Consider the following 24,421-nt stretch of genomic DNA (forward strand, 5'->3'; position numbering starts at 1 on the left):
CAGGTTGTTGGACAAATGTCTGAAAAAGTCAGTTATTTTGGATTAGACAACAAATAAGTTCAACCCCAGGTTGCATGGAGGTATCTGCCCATCGGTCAGTGCTCAGACTAAACTGCTTCGTAGACAAGGAAAACAATCTAATGAAGTGTCAGCAAGTCAGATCATCTCCAGTGGAGGGGTCAGTATCTCCCAAGTGCTGCCATATTATCTTGGCCGGAAGCCAAGGCGTTTGGATCTCACTCAGCTGGACAAGGTGCAATAAGCTAATGGACTGCAAAGATGGCTGTCTTCACTGAACGCTCTATTACATTCACAATTTAGTCTAACAACTGTTTTTAACGTTTTTTTCTTATTTTATGAGAGTGGAAACAAACAATAGCCTAAGATGTGGTTCTGATCACATGTTCTCCAATAAACCTCTTATTTTATTCAAAGGTGGAAATATTGAATAGGCTTAAATTATAACGTGCTCCTTATGAATATAATTAAAAAGTCGTAGGGAGAAATTCGCAATTGGCTGGTTTCCAGCACGGGAAAATGATAATAGGCTTATTAATAATAAATAATTTTTCCACAAGTTCCCCGCTCTCTCCGTCCATTAAACTGCATGTTACAACATCTAGACATCTAGGGTGCCATCATTTCCCGTAGCACCTGAAAGCAGCATGGTAAAGTTGCCGTATGTTCTATAAAATGACCACTAGATGTCAGTATGTCTATGAACTCACAGCATAGGGCAAACGTGAGAGTCAGGCGATCAAACACCGGAGTTTAAACTTTACAAAATATTCTGACACTTTTATTCTGTGCCTCCAGCGAAGAGATCAGACTCGGGCTCTGTGATTAGTCACGGTGATGTCGCTAATGACATAATGACAAGATTATAGGCCTAAAGCCTGGAATCTTGATCAATTATTCTTGCTGATCTGCAGCATTTCTGATTTTTTTTTTTTTTCCTTTCCTTAAACGTTATATTTTTGTCTGCGCAAGTATCTGCATCCACAGGGAAAGCAGAGATCAGAGGAGTCCCGCCTCTTTGAGATCCAAAATGCGCTGTGTAAAGGAGCAACCAACCAACCAACCAACCAACCAACCAACCAACCACGGAGGCTGGAAAATCCCTCTGACATTACCGGAGAGCATCACACTGCATCTCGACGCCGGTCATCTGCTCAGTGTAAGGGGGATGGATCTTCTCCTGGGCGGGACAGGGTCAGACAGCTTGGAAGCGTTAAGACAGTTCAGAGAGTTTACAGTGTGGAGAACCGTGTAAAGCGTCAACATCACCGGGATTAGTCGTTAGACTACTGGTAGGCTACAGCGTTGAGAACGAAATTTCCAGCAGTTCTTCCAGGAGCAGGAGCAGGCGTGAACAGACAGACCTCACAGCTCAGCAGAATGCAAAACATGAAGCTGCAGAATAAAGTTGTAAATCCCACAGCGAACTGCTTCAAGTAGTTTGCTGCGACTGGACTGGAATCATGTAGCGTCTGTGAAGAGCAGCTCGCAGATTGTGAGGTGAACTCTCGGTGCGGGGAAAACAGTAACGGACACACAGAGGTTTATTTGCGCTTCTCGTCCCGTTCACGCAGTTTGCAGCTTCTGCCGCTCCAGCCTAACATGGCCCGGCTACGAAGGAAAGCGTGCATAGCTCTGTTTCTTTTTACGTTGTTCATCTTTGGAACCATGATGGGACTGAGGACCCTGAAGCCCAGTGACGGTTTCTCGGACCTGGCTCCGGGTTTAGTGCTCCTGCCGATGATAGCAGGGAAGATGGACCGGCGCTCCGTGTCCCATGATGCCACCGCGTCCCCAGGTCAAGCCCGCCCAGCTGGCAGCAACACCAAAGTAGTTTTGTCCAACTCCGGCCCTGAGGGCACCATCTTTTATGATGTTCATATCTTTTACTACACCTGGTATGGCACCCCACATATGGACGGCAAGTACATTCACTGGGACCACATCCTGGTGCCACACTGGGACCCCAAAATTGCGTCCAGCTACCCGAGAGGGAGACACATGCCGCCTGAGGACATCGGCTCCAGTTTCTACCCCGAACTCAATCCGTACAGCTCCAGAGACCCGGACGTGTTGGAGTCCCACATGGAGCAGATCGGAGCATCTGCAGCAGGTACAGTTCAGAGATGCATAGGGCAATCAAAATTTTCTTGGAGAGAGAAGAGCTGAGTGTTGTGTTTTTTTTTCCTGCTCAGCAGCTGCACAGAAATCTGGCTTCTATAAGCGCAAAACCGCCTCCTTTTCGCTTGAGGGGCAGTAAACATTTTCAGCACCACACATCCACTGGACAGCTCCCCACTTGCTCAACTGAAAGTCCCCAAATATCTGCTGCTGCGCTTTCCGCCTGCAGCACAGAAGAAACTTCACAACTTTGGAAGCCTCAGTTAACTAGAGATTAACTTTTAGGTCAAAATTATCACAATTTCAAAACTTAGACAGGCAACTTTAGAGTGTGTTTCACTTAGTGTATTTTTCCACACAGCATGTCCCCTAGAGCTGAGTAATATAGTTGAAATCAATATCAGGGTATATTTATTTTAAACCTGATCTTAATAACTCTTAACAAATGTTAAAAACTTTAATAACTGTTTTGGAATCATTACTTAATTCACCAGAAATACTGTAGGCAAAACAATAACACAATATGGTCAGATCATTAGGGTATGATATGTTTCGACTGAGAGTCAGTAAATGGTAATATTTTTGTAGTATTCAGATAAACAACAAGACGTTTGACAAACAGACTTAATAATAATAGTAATAATAATACTAGAGCTTTAAAATCTCCAAGGGGAATGAATTCATCTTAATATAAAGGCCATGTCTTAAGGTTAAGTTGGAGTGTGTGCTTTAGTTACAAGAAAGGGAAAAGAAGCAGTGTAAGGTGTTAAATTATCACTCAGCCCTAATCATCTCCATTCCAGGCTTAGATCTGTTTTTTGGATGTCTCATGAAATATTAATAGGTACAGTATGTTGTTAGTCTTTTCAAAAACTTGTATGACTTTCGTAAAAGACAGCAGTCTGGTGTCAAGTAACAGCCTCGTGTGTCCAGCCATCAGCAGCCAACACATGATAGGCCCTGATGTTTCTGTTCTGCGGCTCAGTAGGTTATTGTACACCATCCGGAATGATGACCGGACCATCCAACCCTCTGAAACCTCACTGCACTGACAGATGGATCACGGGTGGACAGACTCACAATGCTTCGTTAAAACACTCCATTTAATTAGGCAGCACAGCCAGCCCAAGTCTAAATTGTTCTTTTGGCTTGATGACTGATCCCCTAAAACTTCAGAGGCCCGTAAATAAACAAATAGCAGTGGCCATATTCTTTATACACACAAGACATAGTTGAGTATTGAAATCTAATAGTTCCCACAGCTCCGCAGCAAGCAGACTTGAGTTTAATGAATTAGCTCTGAGTGCACATCCAATGTGCCGGATCCTCTCTGGTGCAACCACTGTGGCCAATATGACACCATTTCTCAGCCTGCATCAGAGCATGAACAAGCATTTCTCTACTGCAATTTATGAGCTGTCACAAACTCTACCTATGCAGAGAGATTGCCACTAAAACAAGACATAATAAATAGTCTCAAAATGACAGATGCTTATTCATCAATCGGGTGCAGGATATGGACGATGGGCAGATAGGCATTCAGATAAAAACTATCAATTCTCCTCTAGACAGCCACGGATGAATTACTTAACCAAAATACAAAAAGACAAAAATGACTACAAAGAGACGCAAAACAACCACAAAGTGATGCATAATGACCCTGAACAGAAGCAAAAAACGACTACAAAGAGACTGAAGATGTCCACAAAGAGATGCATAACGTAGTTTATAGCCATTAATAGTTGTTTTTCCTATGTAGTAGGGGTCAGGGGCCTTTTGCATATCTTTGCACAAGGGCATATTGTCTCATCATCCATCCAGCATCTTTCCACAAACCTTACCAGCATCTGTCAGAGTCCTGTAAAATAAGAACAGTAATTACCCTAATGAATTATCAGGGTAGAAATTTCATTCAGTGGTCTCAAATGGGTCTGTAAAACTGTGTGAAGGGCTGCATGAAAATGTCACTGTAGATTAATAAAAGCAAATGTTTTTCACCACCCTTTCTCCCCACAGGATTGTCAGCATTTCTTGCAATCAACATGAAATCCATACACCATTCCAACAATGCATAAGTTAACATTTTTAGAGGTTCATATGCATTTTGGACATAGGTTCACAGCAGATAATGGCGCTCTCTGAGGTATTAGCCAATGCCTTTAGTCCTGAATACATGATCAGACTTGTGTGTTTCTGTGTGTCTCCAGGGGTTCTGGTCCTGTCCTGGTATCCTCCTGGCCTGGCTGATGACAACGGGGAACCCGCTGAGGATTTGGTACCAGCTGTACTGGATGCTGCATATAGACACAACCTGAAGGTAAAAAGGCATCAGCACATTTTGTGTGTGTGTGTGTGTGTGTGTGTGTGTGTGTGTGTGTGTGTGTGTGTGTGTGTGTGTGTGTGTGTGTTTAAAAGACCTGACACAAAGCCAGGAAAGAGTCCATGGCTCCAAAACAGAGCAATGAATCAAATCTATTCTGAGGCATGATATTCAGCTCAGTTTTCACAGCATACACCAAGTAGTCCCAGGAAAATGATTGTTGATTTGTCCATTTTAAATCAACAACTTTTGACGGAGCTGTTGGATTTCCACCAGGTGATATAGGCTTTGCAGTAGGCATTTAAAGCACATTCCCCTCTATTTCTTTTGATTTCATTTGGTAGATTCCAGTGAACCAGCCCTTTTTGCAAGCAAGACCTGGACAAGACAACAGCATAAAAGGTTCCAGACAATAAATGTGTTGTCATGGAGGACTTAGTAGTAGTTTTGTTTTAGATTGAGTCCAGGCTAATGACTGTAATCAAAAGGGTTGAAGAATAGTAACCATTATTTTCAGGCTTGTGTGAAAAAGTGGGGGATGTCTGGTAACAGGTTATGTACAGTTAACCAACTTAAAGTATGCCTTTCACACACTACAAACTAGACTAAACTACAGAAAGGCTACAACTGACACAGCCAATGCACTATATTGTATTTAAGTAGCCTAATGTGTAAAACTTCCAGCTTGTAGAAGTCAAATGTCATTTCATGGAGATATGCCCATTACTTTATTTCTAAATGGTTGCTAGAGGTTCAATGAGTAAATATGATTGTCTGTCCATTATCTTTCCATCCATTCGCCTTACGAGTAGCACAGTGACACAATGCTATGGATTACTGATGCTTCACAGAGGTGAGCAGCGAGTTTAACACCGCTCAGGATAGTAATCTCAAACCAGCTATTGTGCTGTGATGAGTTATACTGTGAAGCTGCAGTTTCCTTTTGCCACTGGAGAGTAAGATTGAGAGCTGCCAAAGCTCAACTTGTTTTGCCGTTTCTCCTGTAAGGCTGTCTCTGCTACTCAGGCATTTGACTCTGACGCTGCAGTGACATCCCCAGCATTAGAGTGAAAAACAGGTCAAAGAGCTGCTTCTGCTGCTGGAGCAGTTGTTCAGTGAGGACTCAATGAGCTTGGGAGCACATCAGCAGGGTGGAGAGGTGGGGGAGTAGCAAAACCACATGACCATTTGCCAATTAGGTCGGAAAATGGTGCGATGGAGAAAATAACTGCCGCCATGTTGGCCCCTCTGTCTCCTGTCACTATATTGTGGGCTTATTAAACTTTTACGGGGAACCCTTTCTTGTAATACGATACAATTCGTATCAGATGCTCAGATAGAGAGACAAAGTAAGATTATGACTCTGTCTTTGATGACATAGCTGTTTTTGATAGACACACAGTGGTCAGAGTTTGAAGTTCTTTTGTTAAGACTTCCCCTTTAAAATTTCTCTGAACTGAGAGTTGAAGAGAGATACATCATGTTTTCATGTGCTGATCAAAAGCTACTCGGGGGGCATTCTTTCCGTATGACTGAATTAGAAATGTCATATAAGAGAGACTGGCTTGTAAGAGTTTTCTTATGTCAAAGCAGGTACCATTAATAATGCATCAACGGCATTTGCACAACACACTACATATTTAAGTAAAGAAAAATCAGACAGATGACATGCTAGGGGGGGCAGGAACAAGATAAAACCTTTACTGGTCCATGCTGAAAAGGAAAAACAAAGTACAAAGCATCAGCATTACTGTAAGGTTTTGTTAGAGTTATTATAATTTTTGGAGCTGAAACGAAAAGCTGGGGAATTGAGCAAAGAATAATCTGCAACTTCATTATCGATTGTGTCAATGGAAAAATGCCAAATATGCTCTTGTTCCGGCCTCTTAGATATAAGGAATTACTGTTTTTCTTTGTCATATATTATTGTAAATTGAATATTTTGGGGTTTTGGACTGTTGATGGAACAACACAAAATGTTTTAAGAGATCACTTGGGAAATTGCAATGGGTGATAATGAAAATAATATAGTTGCAGCCCTAATGATGTTCATCAGAATAAAATAGTAAACTGAGGCCATAGCATTGAGAATTATTTTGCTTTTCGAGTCCTTATTTACTTAACGTAACATATTTGAGACATGATACAAAGTTTGTCAAATTGTGAAAAAGATCAGTACAGAATAAGCTTCATATGTGCTAACATCAGCAGGTTACAAATGTAATTGTATTTATAGAAGCGCATTGAAGTATTGTATATGATTAAAATAACTCAAAACCTACACAGAAACAAGCTGTATTTACATGTTGCTAAAGTTATCATCAAGGTTAATTGCATATAAAGTAACAGAAAGGGTCTTCATTATTACACAGCTCGTTATCATTCCAGAGTTTGTATCCTGATGTGAAGATAAAGATAATTTACTTTCCAGCAGCAATGTGACACATATTGACCTCGTCCTCTCTATAAACAAGTCTGATGAGAGGCAGTAGGTTTGTTAGGCATGCCTGTCAGATTTGATATCACATTTGTTTATTCTGCCGTTTGGCTGCAGGGAAAGATATAATGTATCTCCGCGAGGGCACGACAAGAACGATGGGATTAGATATGCAACGCTGAGCTGATGAGGTTTTACACATAATGCTGTCAGGATAGAAGCTAATAGACTGAATTTAATGCCGTGCTTTATTGTCATCAGTGACCCAGCTAGCATGACATTTTCATAAAAAGCGTGGAGGAAGCGTGTGTGTAAAAACAGACTGTGACATGCTTTGTATAAATCCACTGAACATTTTTAGTATATCATTGAAATAAGGAACTGCTCATCTTTGTGTTTTATAAAAGCATTTAAAAGATCATACTCAGAGAGCAGAGAAAGCTTTAGAATAAAATTGCATGCACAGCAGCATGTTGAGTGCAGGGTTTCCAAGCATCCTCTTCCAGTTCTCCTTGTTTTTGATGAACTCCTCCCACTCCCTCTGCACAGAAGGACATTTATCTTTGAAGTGCTTCTTCTTGCATAATTTCAGAAAAACGCTGACAAGGTAAAGAACTTTGGCTCTGATCATTTGGAACTACTAATGCTGATTTATTTTTTTTTTTAAGCAACAACATTAGATAATGTCTTTGCTCTTTTCGACTGAAAGGCAGGCTAAAAGGAGGGAGGGAAGCCCAAGTGGAGAAGGACAGCGACAGATGGTCCCACAGGAGCAGTGCCAGCAGCCAAAAATGTATCAGATCTGAATTCAGGAAACACACATATCTGTTTGTGGTAGCAAAGTGGCTACCAGCTAATCTGAGAGGTGCTTAAGAAAATATACGAGCAGTTTTGCTTTGAAACATCAGGCGTGTGGAAAGTCTAGTGCACAAATTATACATAGATAAGACAAAGAAAGAAAACCCAGGGAAATTGAAGTCTCAGGAGAACTCTGCTTGTCTAAAACACACACAACTTTTATTCTGTGAAAGAGGGAGAGGATACCTTTCTGTGTGTGCTTTGGTCTCCATCTGTTATCTCCACCCTTTCTTGTCCTGTGGTGATTTGTCTCAACAAGGAGCCGAGCGCTCTGGTTGACAGAGCAATCAAAGGCAGCATGTGAATTAGCCTTTACCATGGTTTTATGTAGCTTCATGAGGCATGAATATGGCATTAACCTTTCCATGATTTATGGCCAGATTAAGCTATTAGAGGCCCCTGGACATACATTTGCTGATGGGTGTCTGGTGACCCCAGATGTACTGAGGAAAATCAGACTCTGAACACAATATGACTCAGAGCTGCAAGTTTGTTTTTTATTATGGATAAATGGTTTTGAATGAAAAATGCCTGTTAGAAATCTAAGTGGAAATGTATTGAATTTTTGTGTTTTACAGTCTAAACATGAGATTTTCAGTTTGAGAAATACATATATATATTGGGTTATGAAACATGTGGTCTGTGTTTAGTTATGAGAGAGATTTAAATCAAATTCACTTGTGCTCCAAGATCAAGATCCTTCCACTATTTCTCTGCAAGCCATTATGACCTACAAGTTAACATTTAAGTTTTATATGTTGTGGGTAGGATTAGCACATCAGATTGGATAAGGACAGTTATGTATATGTACCTGAGTTTAAGATGAGTCATTAAAAATATTTTAGAGCTTGTAACAGAACAAGTAACACAGGGAAACAAAATTAGAACAAAGAAAATCTAGATTTTGATACAGCGCTCCTACAGTTTACTGAAACCTAAGTGACATGCTTTTGTGCCTAGTACAGATGCAGGTGAATGGAAACTAGAACAGAGCTAAAAACAAATCCTGGCTATCCCACAACACACTGCTAAAAACGCACTGATCCCTCTTTGTGTAACACCACAAAAGAAAGCGATGTACTTTTTCTTATTATATAAGTTGAGCAGCATTTCAGCAGCACCCACACACAGCTCGTGCATCGTGTATTGTGTATGGCTGTTGGGTTGGAGAGCAGATCACATGGAGCCTCCACAGCAGTGCTGCTGCTGCTCGACCTCAGCTTGAAGAGGAGCTGAAATAGTCCTTCTGCCCAGGGGAGGGTGGGGGCGGTTTGGTGGGGACAGGGTGGAGGGTTGGGGGTCGGAAGCTGGGTGCAGGAGGGAAGGAGCAGAGGGGAAGTGTGCATCATGGGTCCCATGACTCAGTTTGCCTCTGAACAATCTGCACCCTGAGGGGCTGTAAAAGTTGAATCTAGTAAGTAGGCCATGTAGTTGCATATACACAGGGGAATATGGCCCATGGGTGCCCAATGATGGCATCAGCCACACTTTCTTGTTTCCAGATGCACCGAGTAGCTACATTCAGTCTTTTGTGACCTTACATTGGGATGTGCGTCCAATGGCTTTGACCACAGAGTGAAACTGACAATCTCGAATAAAGAATTCCTCAGTTTTGTTGAAATTAATCTAATTGTTATTAAGGTCTGGACCTCTATCTTTGTGACGGCTCACATCCCTTCTTTAGAGCTTTCTGCATGACATGGCACTAAATTCCAATCTGCTCAGCATAAATCATGCTGGGGTCGTTCCAGGCTCATGCTGTCAGTGTTTATGAGGTATTAAAATGCGTTGACTCCTGTCTCATTTACTTCTAAATTACCACAGAGTAATGGGCCAGTGTGTTTACAAAAATGAGCAGAGTTTTCTAGTAGCCTGCACTCTGCTGCAGTGAACAGGAGAGCATCACAGCCCCCCCTCCCCCATCATCTGTCGATGATTATTACGTGGCTTCATATCATCTAATACCCCACAGCTTTTCAAAATAGGTTCATGTTTGATCTCACTTTACTGGGCAAGAAGTCCAGAGAGTTATGGCTTCATAAACATTGATTTCAGACCGCCAGGATCTTTCTTCCTCTATCTTTTATTAAAATTGATATTTTGGAAGCAAAATGCATCTGACACCATCAAAAGGTACATTTTCTTGCTCATAAAAGCACTTAGCATCTTCGTTACTGGCGTAAGTGATTCTGTTTTCTTGCTTCCAGCTGACAGTTTATCTATAGACAATTTAAAACAATTTGCAAGGCTACAGTCTATTCCAAACATCACTTAATGCATCGGTACACTTATGGCCAATGTCGTAGTAAGATACTGTGTTGCCAACAGACCTTTTTCCACAGCTTCCAGTCACTAAACCATTTTAACTGATGATTGGTATGTGATTACAACAGCTAACAAAGATTAAATGCTGTGAACAAAAGCAGCTTTTTCATTAAGATCTTTTGCTAGATAATGGTTGTTTATTTTAAGTAAAAATACTGGACTAGATGCAGGCTTAACACTAGGTTTATATCTGGAATAAGTCATGAGTTATACACTGTAGGCTCAGTCAACCATGTGTCAGTTCAGCTGATGACATCTTGCATTCATTTAGTTGCTGTTGGCCTCCATCATCTTAAAAAGCCATTTTCCCTCACATTGTTCCCCATGGTTGTCCACTGCTGGAGAAGAAAAGTGTTTCTCTTTGATCATGCATTATTCAAAGTCAGTGAATTCTCTGGCCGTGCCTTTAACTTTTTGTGTACATGTCACTTTAGGTCCCTTGTTCCTCTGCTGCTTTTGTTCATCATTTGCAAATACCCATTTTAGAGCCATTATCTGAGTGCTACAACAGTCTCCTGAGAGGTACCACTCTGGGTGAAAAAACTCTTCTACAGTGTGACAGAATTTGTCAGGAAACTAAAACAGAGTGAAAACATGGTTCTTTACACCCGCATCCTATCCAAAAGGATCTGGGTAAGATAGTGTGGTTGAACTAAGTCAGTGTTGCCCTCTTTTATTTATAGGTTTTTAGAAGACTGTAAAGGAATATAGTCCATAACATAGCAGTAGGTTAGAGAAAGCAGATGCCATGCTATGCTTTCGGGCCACACCATGTCAAAATGGTGCATGATTAACTTCTTTTGTTTTGCAGAATTGAAATGGTAGAACTACTTCTATTTTTTTGTGAGGGAATTAACGGTCTGATCATCTATAACAACCTTTGACTATAATATTCATTTTATTTTTCCCTGAGAAGCTGACTGTTGATTCATGGTCAATACTTGTTAAGGTCATCTGTAAGTGCTGACTGTGGCATCTTTTTTTTTTTTTTTTTATTAACAGGTAATAGGATGAATGGAAGCCAACAAGTCATGTGTCTTTTTGCATGTTTTTCCCAGGTTGCATTTCACATCCAACCATACAGAGGACGCAATGACCAGAGCGTGCATGACAACATCAAGTATATCATTGACAGGTAGGCACTGGTCTGCACCTCTCCATCACTGTGTCAACTCAAATAGAAGGCCATTAAGATTTCATGCATAACTGAAAGAACAGTAGTCACAAACCTGAAATACTTTAAGTAAGAATTTCTGATTATATAAGGCCAGTTTCATGACTTATGAATGAGTTTTTGAAGCAAATGCTTTTTCCTCAACCGTTAGTAGTGGGGTTGCTCTGAAAAGGAGCACCTGTCAAGTACATACAAACTCAAAAGTCCACCCCTCAAAGATAATTCCCCCAAAAGATTTAAACAAGAAACAACAAGCAAATCTTAATATTTTGTCTCGATAGTGATGGTAATAGCATGGTGGGATGACTGGTCTGCCAGACACTTCCAGAGCAAGATTATATAATTATGTACTGTTCAATGCCAATTATATACTATTCCCCTCTATACCTTTTTACTAGGACACATCATTTGGTCATAATTTTCCCATGACCACGTTTGTTCATGACAGGGTATCCTGAAATGTTATATTTGCTGTGGACAGTCATGGAACATGGTAGGATAAATCTTAATCTTAAGTTTTTGGTGACCCTGTAAACATCCTTCCAAACCGCTTTAATGTACAGTTTCCACTTTTGTATTATTTAAGGTTTTTACACTCATCTTACTACACAATGTCTTGACAGCATCACATTAAATATATTCTTTATTGTAAAGGTAAATATTAAGTGAAACTGTGCCATTTGATTGAACGTTAATATTCTACATTTCTCGAATTATTTTATACACATTTCCTTGAAATTTTCCCAAGCAAATTTGGCATCTTCATAAACTTTTGGCTCTCCACCAGAATTTAAAATAAAGTTCTGTGGGTGTGAACAATATTTGACTGCAGGGCATGTGTTTGTAATGACTGACCCATGCTGGCCAATTGCCTCTTCAGGGGTCTAAGTGCCAAGATTCGTGCTTCCCAGAGGATAAACCCTTTCCATGTTCAATTGATTTTAATGACTCAAACTCCACCAAACTCAGAAACTAACTTTTCAATTAAGGCCTGCAAAATGATCAGTTTCCTGTAAAGAACAGTGCAGCCTCTTGACTTGTTTCAGCACTAACTAACTGTATCATTGTCTTTAAAGGTACGGTGACCATGGAGCCTTCTACAAATTCACCTCAAGCACAGGGAAGAGTCTCCCTCTGTTTTACATCTACGACTCCTACCTAACTCCCCCAGAGTCCTGGTCTGAATTTTTGACTCCCACCGGCTCCCACAGCGTGCGTGGCTCAGCTTATGACTCCATCTTCATTGCCCTGATCGTGGAGGAGCGCCACAAGCACGACATCCTTGCAGGTGGCTTTGATGGCATGTACACTTATTTTGCCTCCAATGGCTTCTCCTTCGGCTCTTCTCACCAGAATTGGAAGGCCATCAAAGCGTTTTGTGACGGCAACAATCTCCTCTTCATCCCCAGCGTGGGACCTGGTTACATTGACACCAGCATTCGGCCGTGGAACAACCACAACACGCGCAACCGAGTGAACGGCCGTTACTACGAGACGGCCCTGCAGGCAGCACTCAATGTGAGGCCAGAGATGGTCACTATCACGTCCTTTAATGAATGGCACGAGGGGACGCAGATAGAGAGGGCGGTGCCTAAAAAAACTGTGACACGTGTATACTTGGACTATCAACCACATGGACCCGATCACTACTTGGAGCTGACCCGCCGCTGGGCAGAAGAATTCAACAAAGAGAAAGAGCAATGGCTCATGTGAGCTTTGCTCAAATGAACTTGAAACAGGATGCTCTAGTTGATGTTTGTGTACACATGAAAGAACAACAGAATGGGGAGTGAATGTAGAGACTGATCAGTATAGATGTGAGCGCATAAGGACTTTCTTTTACCTTTTAACTATACTGGATGTGGGAGTTGCTGCAAGTGTGTGTGTGCAAATTTGTGCTCACATGCTAATCTGAACAGGACATTCTTAGTTGAACTTTCAGGTAAAGCCGCAATAAAGAGTCAGTCTGGGGAATTTTCTCCAACTTTTATTGACAGCCCAGACCTCTAAAATGCTCTGTAGGCCTGTCACTCATCACTGACTGCGACTTATTTCACAATTAGCTCAAACACTCCCACTATCAGAAAAACTACTGCCTGACATATTCATAAATACTACGTGTCACCATGTGAAGTCCTCATATATAACTCATTACAATAGCAATAGTGGCACTTTTATGGTTTTTCATAAAACAGAATGAGACACAAATGTTGATCTTCCCTTTGCTCAGGTTCAGAGAGCTCATTAATATGGTGATGACATAGTGTTTTTAAAAGCAGTACATGAGGGTTAAGCATGCAAGTGAAGAGTGGTTTTATTGCAGATGTCATACAAAAATCTTCAACATGAGTCCTATAAAATTAAAGGAATAGTTCAGCATTTTGGGAAATATTGATGAGAAGATTGTTTAAATATGAAGCTACAGGCAGCAGCCACTTGGCTTAGTTTAGCACAAAGCCAACAACTAGCCTGGTTTTGTTTAATGGTAACAACATCCACCCTTTAAACATTATAACTTGTTTGTTAAATCAATACAAAAACATAAATCTAAAAAGGACAAATTGCAGTTTTACAAGGTGTTATGTGCTGGACTATTTCTTGGCCAGGTGCAGTGACTTTATGGAGTCTCTGCTAGTTACCTGACAAAACTTATGGTTACTTAAATCAACTTATCTATCAGCACAAAAGCAAATACATTTATTTCCCAATATGTTGACCTATTCCTTTAAAAGTTTTATTTCAGTTTTCAGTTCTCTGTCTCATTTGTTTTATATATATTGTACAATATTTAATAAGGTTTCATATAATTTCAGATTGTTGTAATTCTGTCAAAAAGGCTGCACCACTGAAAACCATCTTGAAGAAACTCCAAGAAATGTATATTAGCTGGTGAGTAAAATTAAATGTCCTTTAAATATTTGTAGCATGAAGATTACCACTGCTACTCTTCACTATGCTAACCAACAAAGGTGTTCAGTATTAGAGTAAGTCAGTCAGGCCATTGGAGGGCAGTTACACTAAACTTTGCCTTAAACTTATATATATATATATTATATTCAGACCTACTTGAATTAATCAGAATTTTGGTGTAATTACCTGTATGGAAAAAAGCCATGTTCATTGTGGGCACACATTACCTTCTTTCACTTAAGTTAAATCAATAGAATCAGAAGTTGAAAGTTTTGAGGCTTGGGCTCAATGTTTTGGATAAAAACCTATCACTTACTGGGGCACTCTGTTGTATGGATGTGTGTGTGATTTAGAGTTGATGAAATCCTGCTGTCTATTAAAAGTAAAACGTACTTTCAGACAGGCATCTTTGAGAATAATTTGTCTTTGGTTGATTTTTTTTTTTTAAACACAATCTGAGTCTTGATTTCACATGCAATTAATAATTAATGAGTAATCCAGACACCTAAAAATACCGAAAGCATGTGTCAAATGGCCTCATATTCATAATGAAGAGCGATACTGAAAAAAAAAAAACACCTTTTATTGTGGCTGTGCCAAGCTTATACATTCCATCAAAACAAGTTTACATCAGATCAGTATTTCATAGTATGCATCCACTTGGTCTGTGTGTGAGTGAACATGACTCTTAAGTATTACAGTATCTTCTAACTTGTACATGTAGTTTAAGCTACAATATAAAACAGAGTTATTGTAACTGAAGCTGGGGACCAACTGTAGTACAAGCCTCACACAGTTCAAACTGACAAAATAAATACAGGGGATTCATAATTTAATAAAAACTGTTCTGAACTCATAAAAATTTCATGCATAGTCAATGCAATTCCCACAGAACTCCTATCCTTTTATGTTATCAGAAAGATTGATTCAGGTCTTATATGGGGGGCCTATGACGCATAACCCTTATCAAAATAGTATGTCAAAACATTAACTGAAACCACTGTATTCTTAGTTAAACCACACTGCTTTGAAAATTCAAAAAAGTTTTTTGTTCATAATTGCAAAAAAAAAAAAAAAAAACTATACTGTGTTGTTAGACAAATGTTAGACAATTATGACACTCAGTTTAAAATCCCACATAATCCCAGGATAGTAGACAAAAAAGTAAGGCAGAAAATATGTTCATCAAAAGAAAAAAGTAACATCAGACCTTAAAGCAGCAGCCAGAACAATACCAGTGGTTTAAGACCTGAGTTGTTCCTGATGTTTAGTCTTTCCTGAGAAACACTAAATTCTTCTGTGTGAACATCAAAAGGATTCATCTTTTCTGACCAAGCCCCAAGGTCAAAGCTATTTGTGCGTCTCAGCGTGTGTTGCGGAGTGTGGAGAGTTCAAAGGTCATTTTCCCGAGTCCTCTGACAGTCCATATTTGCGCTCCAGCACATCAACCGTAGAAGAGAGGGCACTGAAAACAGAATTACAGTCATTTCTCAATTAATGTACCAAGTCTCCTTCAGGTTAAGTGTGGGAAGGTTGGCGGGAGGTGAAGTTCAGTCACAAAGTAGAATTTAAACACAATACAGTCAACTTGACTCCATATGGCATTTTATCACCATTGTCCCTCTTTGTGGTGACAGTGTGGTAAGATTGTGGAAGAGCATCGCAAATACGTCTGTGTGTAGTAGACTGCAGCAGTGTTTTAGTTCACTAATTAATGCAAAACACCCCTGATTACTTTCTGTGGTCAGTATTTAAATATTCTATCTGCACAGGCTTGCTCACATTTTGTTTACTAGCTTCCAGGAGACTCATAATCATAGCAGGTGCTGCAGCTGGCTCATCCTCCCAGTGGTGGAGTATGTTGTCATGACACTGTTGCCTCAGTAGAAAGCACAGCAGTAAACCAAAACACTGGCAGGTGCACAATGCAGGTGGAGCTTTCTAAGAAATTAGCCTGTGCTCGATTTTGGTGCATATATTTTCTTCCAGAGTTGTTAAGTAAACAGGAACAGGTCACATTACATGCCAGCCAGTCAATTTACCTCAATTTAAATAGTTTTATCACAAAATTATCATTTAAATAATTTAGAGATTTGTAACTGCAGGAGATGAAAGCCAACTGGTCCCAGTAACAGCATGAACTTACCAGCCTGGCCTGATGATGTTGTATTTACCAAATTGGGATAAGTCGACCACCGTTGATCCTGCACGGCTCTGGTCTCCTATTGGTCCGCCATCCACCACTACTGCTAGGTTAGGCCAGAGTTCTTGGAACTCCTTCAGAATAAAAAAAACAAACAAAACAAACAGCAGCATTAAAGATAAAGAAGCAAGAAAACAAAGAGAAACATCATTCTTACATTAATTAAGATGTTGGGAAACATTTTTCCACTTACATGTACTTTCACAGTGCTGGTGTATGAGCTGATGTTGGCGCTGGTAAGCGCCAGTGGCTCCCCACACATCTGGCAAAGGCGCCTCATGAAGGCATGGTCTGGGATACGTACACCTACAAGCTGAGGGACACAAGGACATGAAAACAACAGATGATTGACATTTATTAACAAATCACTTGGAATCATTTGGTGTTTTATTTTCAGTAATGTCTCCTAAAAGGAGTGAACTTACTGAGGTAAAGGGGTTGAGATCTGTGTTCAGTGTTTCAGACCTTTCAAACACCAGGGTGACGGGACCAGGCAGCAGGTCACCTAACAGCTCTTTCTTCACCTTCACCTTGCAGTACCTGACCATGTGAACAAAAACAAGCCAAGTTCAAGTTGAGCTGTACTTTTAAAGCCAGTGATGCTGTAAATTGTGAGCTGTGAAATTCAATTTCAGATGGTATTACACTGTTCAAAGCATTGTCAGTCTAAAGATGTTCTATATTTAGCCTTGAGCTGAAATTGTTAAATGATTAATCAGTGTGTGGGTTTGTCAATGAAAAGAAAAGCAAACTGTTCTGATAACCAATAATCATTTTATATTTCTAGCAAAAATATCAAACATGCTCCCTGCTCCAGCTTCTCATTTATGACGATTTGCTGCTTTTCTTTTTGTTATGTGATTAACTGGAAATCCTTGGGTTTTGGACTGAAACAACCACTTATAAACCAAGAAATTAACTGAAAAACAATCTTAATCACATTCATCAATAATGAAACTAATTGTTAGTTGCAACCCAAATTCAGTCCAGAGTGATGATGCTCAGTTTTTTCCATCAGTCTGCCATGTGTCTTCTGATTTAGTGATGTATCTATCAAGCAAATTAAGTTATGAATAAAGGGGTATTTCTGTTATAGCAGGTGTGCTTGTTGCTTGAAATGTAAACCGTGCCTTGTTGGTGTGGAGATGTTATCTCTGCCTCTGCTACGTGTGACTCCGCTGTGTATGAGTAAAATATTGTGTGTGCAAAATAGTAGGTCTAGAAAGAAATCATCACACTTCTGAGGGACTGACACTAACACAAGTTACAGTTACAAGTTGCCACTGATGTTTTAAATTGCAAAGAAGTCTGCATTAAAACTGTAACTCTTAGAAATACCACTGTTCGCGCTCCGCCAAACAACAAAATGGGCCCAAATCAGTCTTCCTCTCATTCTAATGGTAAAACAGCAGAAACTTACTTATAGATATCCTGGACTTCTCCTACACAGATGGCCAGTGGTTTGTGTCCATTTCGACCTTTGATGTTGTAGGTTTTTCTGATGGCTTCAGAGTTTTGGGCCAGACATGCCAGGCCATAGATTGTGTCTGTGGGCACAGCAACAACATGGCCCTCCTTCAGGGCCTTCACCGTGCAACGCAGGATTTCAGCACCATCTGCAGTTCAAAAACAGGGAGGGTCAATGGGGCATCATCCACAGCAAAGGCTCCAATGACAACAAAACACAGGGCAAAAACGTCTCAAGGAATGAGGGGAGCACATAGAGTAAAATCTTTTCCTAAGCTGCAGGAACTGATGTTTTCACAATCACAGAAAGGATTTCACCTTTTAAAAACAAACCGGGGAAGGTCCATATCATTGACAACAGGAAAATCAGGAGTCTGATGCAACACACTGTGACGTTTACTGACAAACACCTTATGTCAATCTGTCTTCAGCCGCTGAAACCTCTCGGAGACATTCACCTGTTTGGAAAACAAACAAGTCTACAGCAACCCACGTGTACTTCAGCTCACCTGTTTGGCCCTCCTGGTTAACAGTCGGCCCGTTGGAGGTCGGCGGCAGTAAACGCAGCACTTTGGTCTTGAGCTCTTTGCACATTTCTGCTCCGACTCGACAAGCCGCGGCGGATCTGTGAGCTCCTCTTGATTTGAGTAATTCAACAGCGATGTTACAAACTGACTTCATAAAACCAAAGCTACAACCACGGACTTTTCGATTCACAGCAGAGGAACATGTTGTCGCCAGATGACATCACTGAAAAGTCTTCCGGGTTACGCCCCCAAACTATGACGATACGTTTCTTAAAGGGCAATATCAGGGACATTTTCCTTAAAATGAAAAAACACCATTAGATAAGAAACTTAATTACAAAAAAACCCCCAGAAAAACAAATTCAATTCATTTGACAATTTAACATGTAGTCCATAAATGAATATATGTGAAACTGTCTCATAAAGAAAATTTGAAAAATAAATAAATTAAGTGTCCGTGCATGAATTACAATTCTTCTGCAGTTCCTCACGTTGTATAATGAAAAATGTCAGCTTAGGGGGTATAACCTAATTTCATTGTCGTACTTGTGCTAAGTGCAAATGTATGTTGACGTTTGTGAATTGTTCATTGTTGTTGTTTATTCAAAATCATATGATGGAATTTGACCTGTATGTGCACTTTCTTTTATTTGTAGAAATACTACACTAACTAGTCTAATTAACCACTCAGCTGTAACTACTACAACCTGACGGACTGCAATCAAAAGATTAAATACTTTGAAATGGAACGTGCTGACTGCTTTTCCTGCTTTTCTCATATCCAGCAAGTCAAGTCCAGTGTAATCCTAGAACAAATACATGTGGAAAATTACATTACGATTTTTATGTTTACATGCTCATTTGATTGAGATCCCCCAATGGGCTTCTATAATGAGTTTAATGTGTTTTAACCTGTTATTTTTCTGCACCACATGCTTTGAGGATGAAATTATATCATAATCATGCATTGAGTATTTAAAGGAGAATCCAAGCCTTTTTAAGAATTTATATTTCTTATTCCTATGCCCAAAAAAAAGGAATAATATAACAATAATATAATACATACAGTAAAATATATTAATTAACCACCTTGATAACTACTTAAACTGGTTACATTTTCAGGGTTGAACAGTCAAAAAAATAAAAACTCAACATTAATATGTTTAATGTTAATGACAGAATTCAGTTGACATTCAACTCATGAATTATACCCATGCTTATGCATATGGACAGTAGGGAAGTGTCCCCACTAATATTTTCTGTCTCACTACACTAGGAAGTTTTTTGAAATTTTTATGTGTGACTATACTATGATGTTTTTTGACATTTTATGCATTACTATGCTATCACATTTTTATTACATTTTATGCATATGACGTGTTTATGCCTTACTATAAACTGTGATGTTTTTTGATGTTTTTATGCCTTACTATATTATGACGTTTTTATGACATTTTATGACTTGTTATATTATGACATTTTTATGACTTACTATTCTATGAATTTCTCATATCCTTCCCATATACACTAATGTTCTTATGGCATTTTATGCCTTACTGTACTTTGACGTTTTTATGATATTTTATACTTCACTATACTATGATGTGTTTATGCCTTACTATACTATGACTTTTTTTGACATTTTATGCCTTACTATACTATGACGTTTTTATGACATTTTATGCCTCACAATAGTATGGTGAGACTATGCTTCACCATACTATGATGTTTTTATGCCATACTATACTATGACGTTTTTATAACATTTTATGCCTTACAATACTATGATGTTATTATGCCTTACTATTCTATGACCTTTTTATGATATTTTATGCCTTACTATAGTATGATGTTTTTATTCCATACTATACTATGAAATTTTTTTGGACAATTCATGCCTTATTATAATATGACGTTTTTATGACATTTTATGCCATACTATACTATGACGTTTTTTGACGTTTTTATGCCTTATTATACTATGACGTTTTAATGACATTTTATGCTTCACTATACTATGATGTTTTTGTACCTTACTATACTATGACGTTTTTTTGACATTTTATGCCTTACTATACTATGACGTTATTATGACATTTTATGCCATACTATACTATGACGTTTTTTGACGTTTTTATGCCTTATTATACTATGACGTTTTAATGACATTTTATGCTTCACTATACTATGATGTTTTTGTACCTTACTATACTATGACGTTTTTTGATGTTTATATGCCTTACAATACTATGATGTTATTATGCCTTACTATTCTATGACCTTTTTATGATATTTTATGCCTTACTATAGTATGATGTTTTTATTCCATACTATACTATGACATTTTTTGGACAATTCATGCCTTATTATAATATGACATTTTTATGACATTTTGTGCCTTACTATAGGAATACGTTTTTATGCCTTAATATACTATGACGTTTTTTTGACATTTTATGCCTTACTATACTATGACGTTTTTTTGACATTTTATGCCATACTATACTATGACGTTTTTTGACGTTTTTATGCCTTATTATACTATGACGTTTTTTTTGACATTTTATGCCTTACTATACTATGACATTTTTATGACATTTTATGCTTCACTATACTATGATGTTTTTTTGACATTTTATGCCTTACTATACTATGACGTTATTATGACATTTTATGCCATACTATACTATGACGTTTTTTGAGGTTTTTATGCCTTATTATACTATGACGTTTTAATGACATTTTATGCTTCACTACACTATGATGTTTTTGTACCTTACTATACTATGATGTTTTTTGATGTTTATATGCCTTACAATACTATGATGTTATTATGCCTTACTATTCTATGACCTTTTTATGATATTTTATGCCTTACTATAGTATGATGTTTTTATTCCATACTATACTATGACATTTTTTGGACAATTCATGCCTTATTATAATATGACATTTTTATGACATTTTGTGCCTTACTATAGGAATACGTTTTTATGCCTTAATATACTATGACGTTTTTTTGACATTTTATGCCTTACTATACTATGACGTTATTATGACATTTTATGCCATACTATACTATGACGTTTTTTGACGTTTTTATGCCTTATTATACTATGACGTTTTAATGACATTTTATGCTTCACTATACTATGATGTTTTTGTACCTTACTATACTATGACGTTTTTTTGACATTTTATGCCTTACTATACTATGACGTTATTATGTCATTTTATGCTTCACTATACTATGATGTTTTTATGACATTTTATGCCTTACTATACTATGACCTTTTTTGGCATTTTATGCCATACTATACTATGACGTTTTTTGACGTTTTTATGCCTTTCTATACTATGACGTATTTATGACATTTTATGACATACTATACTATGACCTTTTTTGGCGTTTTTATGACTTAATATACTATGACGTTTTTTGACGTTTTTATGACTTACTATACTATGACTTATTTATGACATTTTATGCCATACTATAGTATGACGTTTTTTGAAGTTTTTATGCCTTATTACACTATGACGTTTTTATTACAATTTATGCCTTACTATACTGTGACCTTTTTATTGCATTTTATGCCTTACTATACTATGACCTCTTTTGGCATTTTATGTCATACTATACTATGACCTTTTTTGACGTTTTTATGACTAACTATAATATGACGTTTTTTGACGTTTTTATGCCTTTCTATACTATGACGTGTTTATGACATTTTATGACATACTATACGATGACCTTTTTTTGCGTTTTTATGACTTACTATACTATGACCTTTTTTGGCGTTTTTATGCCTTAATGTACTATGACGTATTTATGCCATTTTATGCCTTACTATACTATGTCGTTTTTTGACATTTTTATGCCTTACTATAGGATGATGTTTTTATGCCTTAATACAATATGATGTTTTTTTTCACATTTTATGCCTTACTATACTATGATGTGTTTATTCCTTACTATACTATGACGTTTTTATTACATTTTATGCCATACTATACTATGACATCTTTATTACATTTTATGCCTTACTATACTGTGATATTTTTTAATATTTTTATGCCTTAATATACTATGACGTTTTATTGACATTTTTATGCCTTACTATACTATGATATTTTTTGACATTTTATGCCTTGCTATACTATGACTTTTTTATCACATTTTATCCCTTACTATAATATGACGTTTTTATGACATTTTATGCCATACTATACTATGACCTTTTTTGGCATTTTATGCCATACTATACTATGACCTTTTTTGGCGTTTTTATGACTTACTATACTATGACCTTTTTTGGCGTTTTTATGCCTTAATGTACTATGACGTATTTATGCCATTTTATGCCTTACTATACTATGTCGTTTTTTGACATTTTTATGCCTTACTATAGGATGATGTTTTTATGCCTTAATACAATATGATGTTTTTTTTCACATTTTATGCCTTACTATACTATGATGTGTTTATTCCTTACTATACTATGACGTTTTTATGACATTTTATGCCTTACTATACTATGACGTTTTTATGACATTTTATGCCTTACTATACTATGACGTTTTTATGACATTTTATGCCTTACTATACTATGACGTTTTTATGACATTTTATGCCTTACTATACTATGACGTTTTTATGACATTTTATGCCTTACTATACTATGACGTTTTTATGACATTTTATGCCTTACTATACTATGACGTTTTTATGACATTTTATGCCTTACTATACTATGACGTTTTTATGACATTTTATGCCTTACTATACTATGACGTTTTTATGACATTTTATGCCTTACTATACTATGACGTTTTTATGACATTTTATGCCTTACTATACTATGACGTTTTTATGACATTTTATGCCTTACTATACTATGACGTTTTTATGACATTTTATGCCTTACTATACTATGACGTTTTTATGACATTTTATGCCTTACTATACTATGACGTTTTTATGACATTTTATGCCTTACTATACTATGACGTTTTTATGACATTTTATGCCTTACTATACTATGACGTTTTTATGACATTTTATGCCTTACTATACTATGACGTTTTTATGACATTTTATGCCTTACTATACTATGACGTTTTTATGACATTTTATGCCTTACTATACTATGACGTTTTTATGACATTTTATGCCTTACTATACTATGACGTTTTTATGACATTTTATGCCTTACTATACTATGACGTTTTTATGACATTTTATGCCTTACTATACTATGACGTTTTTATGACATTTTATGCCTTACTATACTATGACGTTTTTATGACATTTTATGCCTTACTATACTATGACGTTTTTATGACATTTTATGCCTTACTATACTATGACGTTTTTATGACATTTTATGCCTTACTATACTATGACGTTTTTATGACATTTTATGCCTTACTATACTATGACGTTTTTATGACATTTTATGCCTTACTATACTATGACGTTTTTATGACATTTTATGCCTTACTATACTATGACGTTTTTATGACATTTTATGCCTTACTATACTATGACGTTTTTATGACATTTTATGCCTTACTATACTATGACGTTTTTATGACATTTTATGCCTTACTATACTATGACGTTTTTATGACATTTTATGCCTTACTATACTATGACGTTTTTATGACATTTTATGCCTTACTATACTATGACGTTTTTATGACATTTTATGCCTTACTATACTATGACGTTTTTATGACATTTTATGCCTTACTATACTATGACGTTTTTATGACATTTTATGCCTTACTATACTATGACGTTTTTATGACATTTTATGCCTTACTATACTATGACGTTTTTATGACATTTTATGCCTTACTATACTATGACGTTTTTATGACATTTTATGCCTTACTATACTATGACGTTTTTATGACATTTTATGCCTTACTATACTATGACGTTTTTATGACATTTTATGCCTTACTATACTATGACGTTTTTATGACATTTTATGCCTTACTATACTATGACGTTTTTATGACATTTTATGCCTTACTATACTATGACGTT

General features: G+C 37.5%; 2 protein-coding genes across 2 annotated transcripts; one reads left to right on the forward strand and one right to left on the reverse strand.

The window, feature by feature from the left end:
• Positions 1-1,620: 1,620 nt before the first annotated feature.
• On the forward strand, positions 1,621-14,526 carry maneal (mannosidase endo-alpha like). Its single transcript, XM_022764352.1, has 4 exons — positions 1,621-2,131; positions 4,347-4,456; positions 11,138-11,214; positions 12,330-14,526. Exons 1-4 carry the CDS (start codon positions 1,621-1,623, stop codon positions 12,964-12,966), a joined length of 1,335 nt encoding a protein of 444 aa, XP_022620073.1. The 3' UTR covers positions 12,967-14,526.
• A 198-nt stretch (positions 14,527-14,724) lies between these two features.
• Positions 14,725-18,591, reverse strand: yrdc (yrdC N6-threonylcarbamoyltransferase domain containing). Its single transcript, XM_022764315.1, has 6 exons — positions 18,343-18,591; positions 17,787-17,982; positions 16,792-16,906; positions 16,560-16,679; positions 16,310-16,440; positions 14,725-15,628 (listed from the first exon to the last, which is right to left on the reverse strand). Exons 1-6 carry the CDS (start codon positions 18,512-18,514, stop codon positions 15,562-15,564), a joined length of 801 nt encoding a protein of 266 aa, XP_022620036.1. The 5' UTR covers positions 18,515-18,591; the 3' UTR covers positions 14,725-15,561.
• Between the last annotated feature and the right edge of the window lie 5,830 nt (positions 18,592-24,421).

Source organism: Seriola dumerili, unplaced genomic scaffold (genome assembly GCF_002260705.1).
Source record: "Seriola dumerili isolate Sdu_G_001 unplaced genomic scaffold, Sdu_1.0 BDQW01000533.1, whole genome shotgun sequence".
Lineage (NCBI taxonomy): Eukaryota > Metazoa > Chordata > Actinopteri > Carangiformes > Carangidae > Seriola > Seriola dumerili.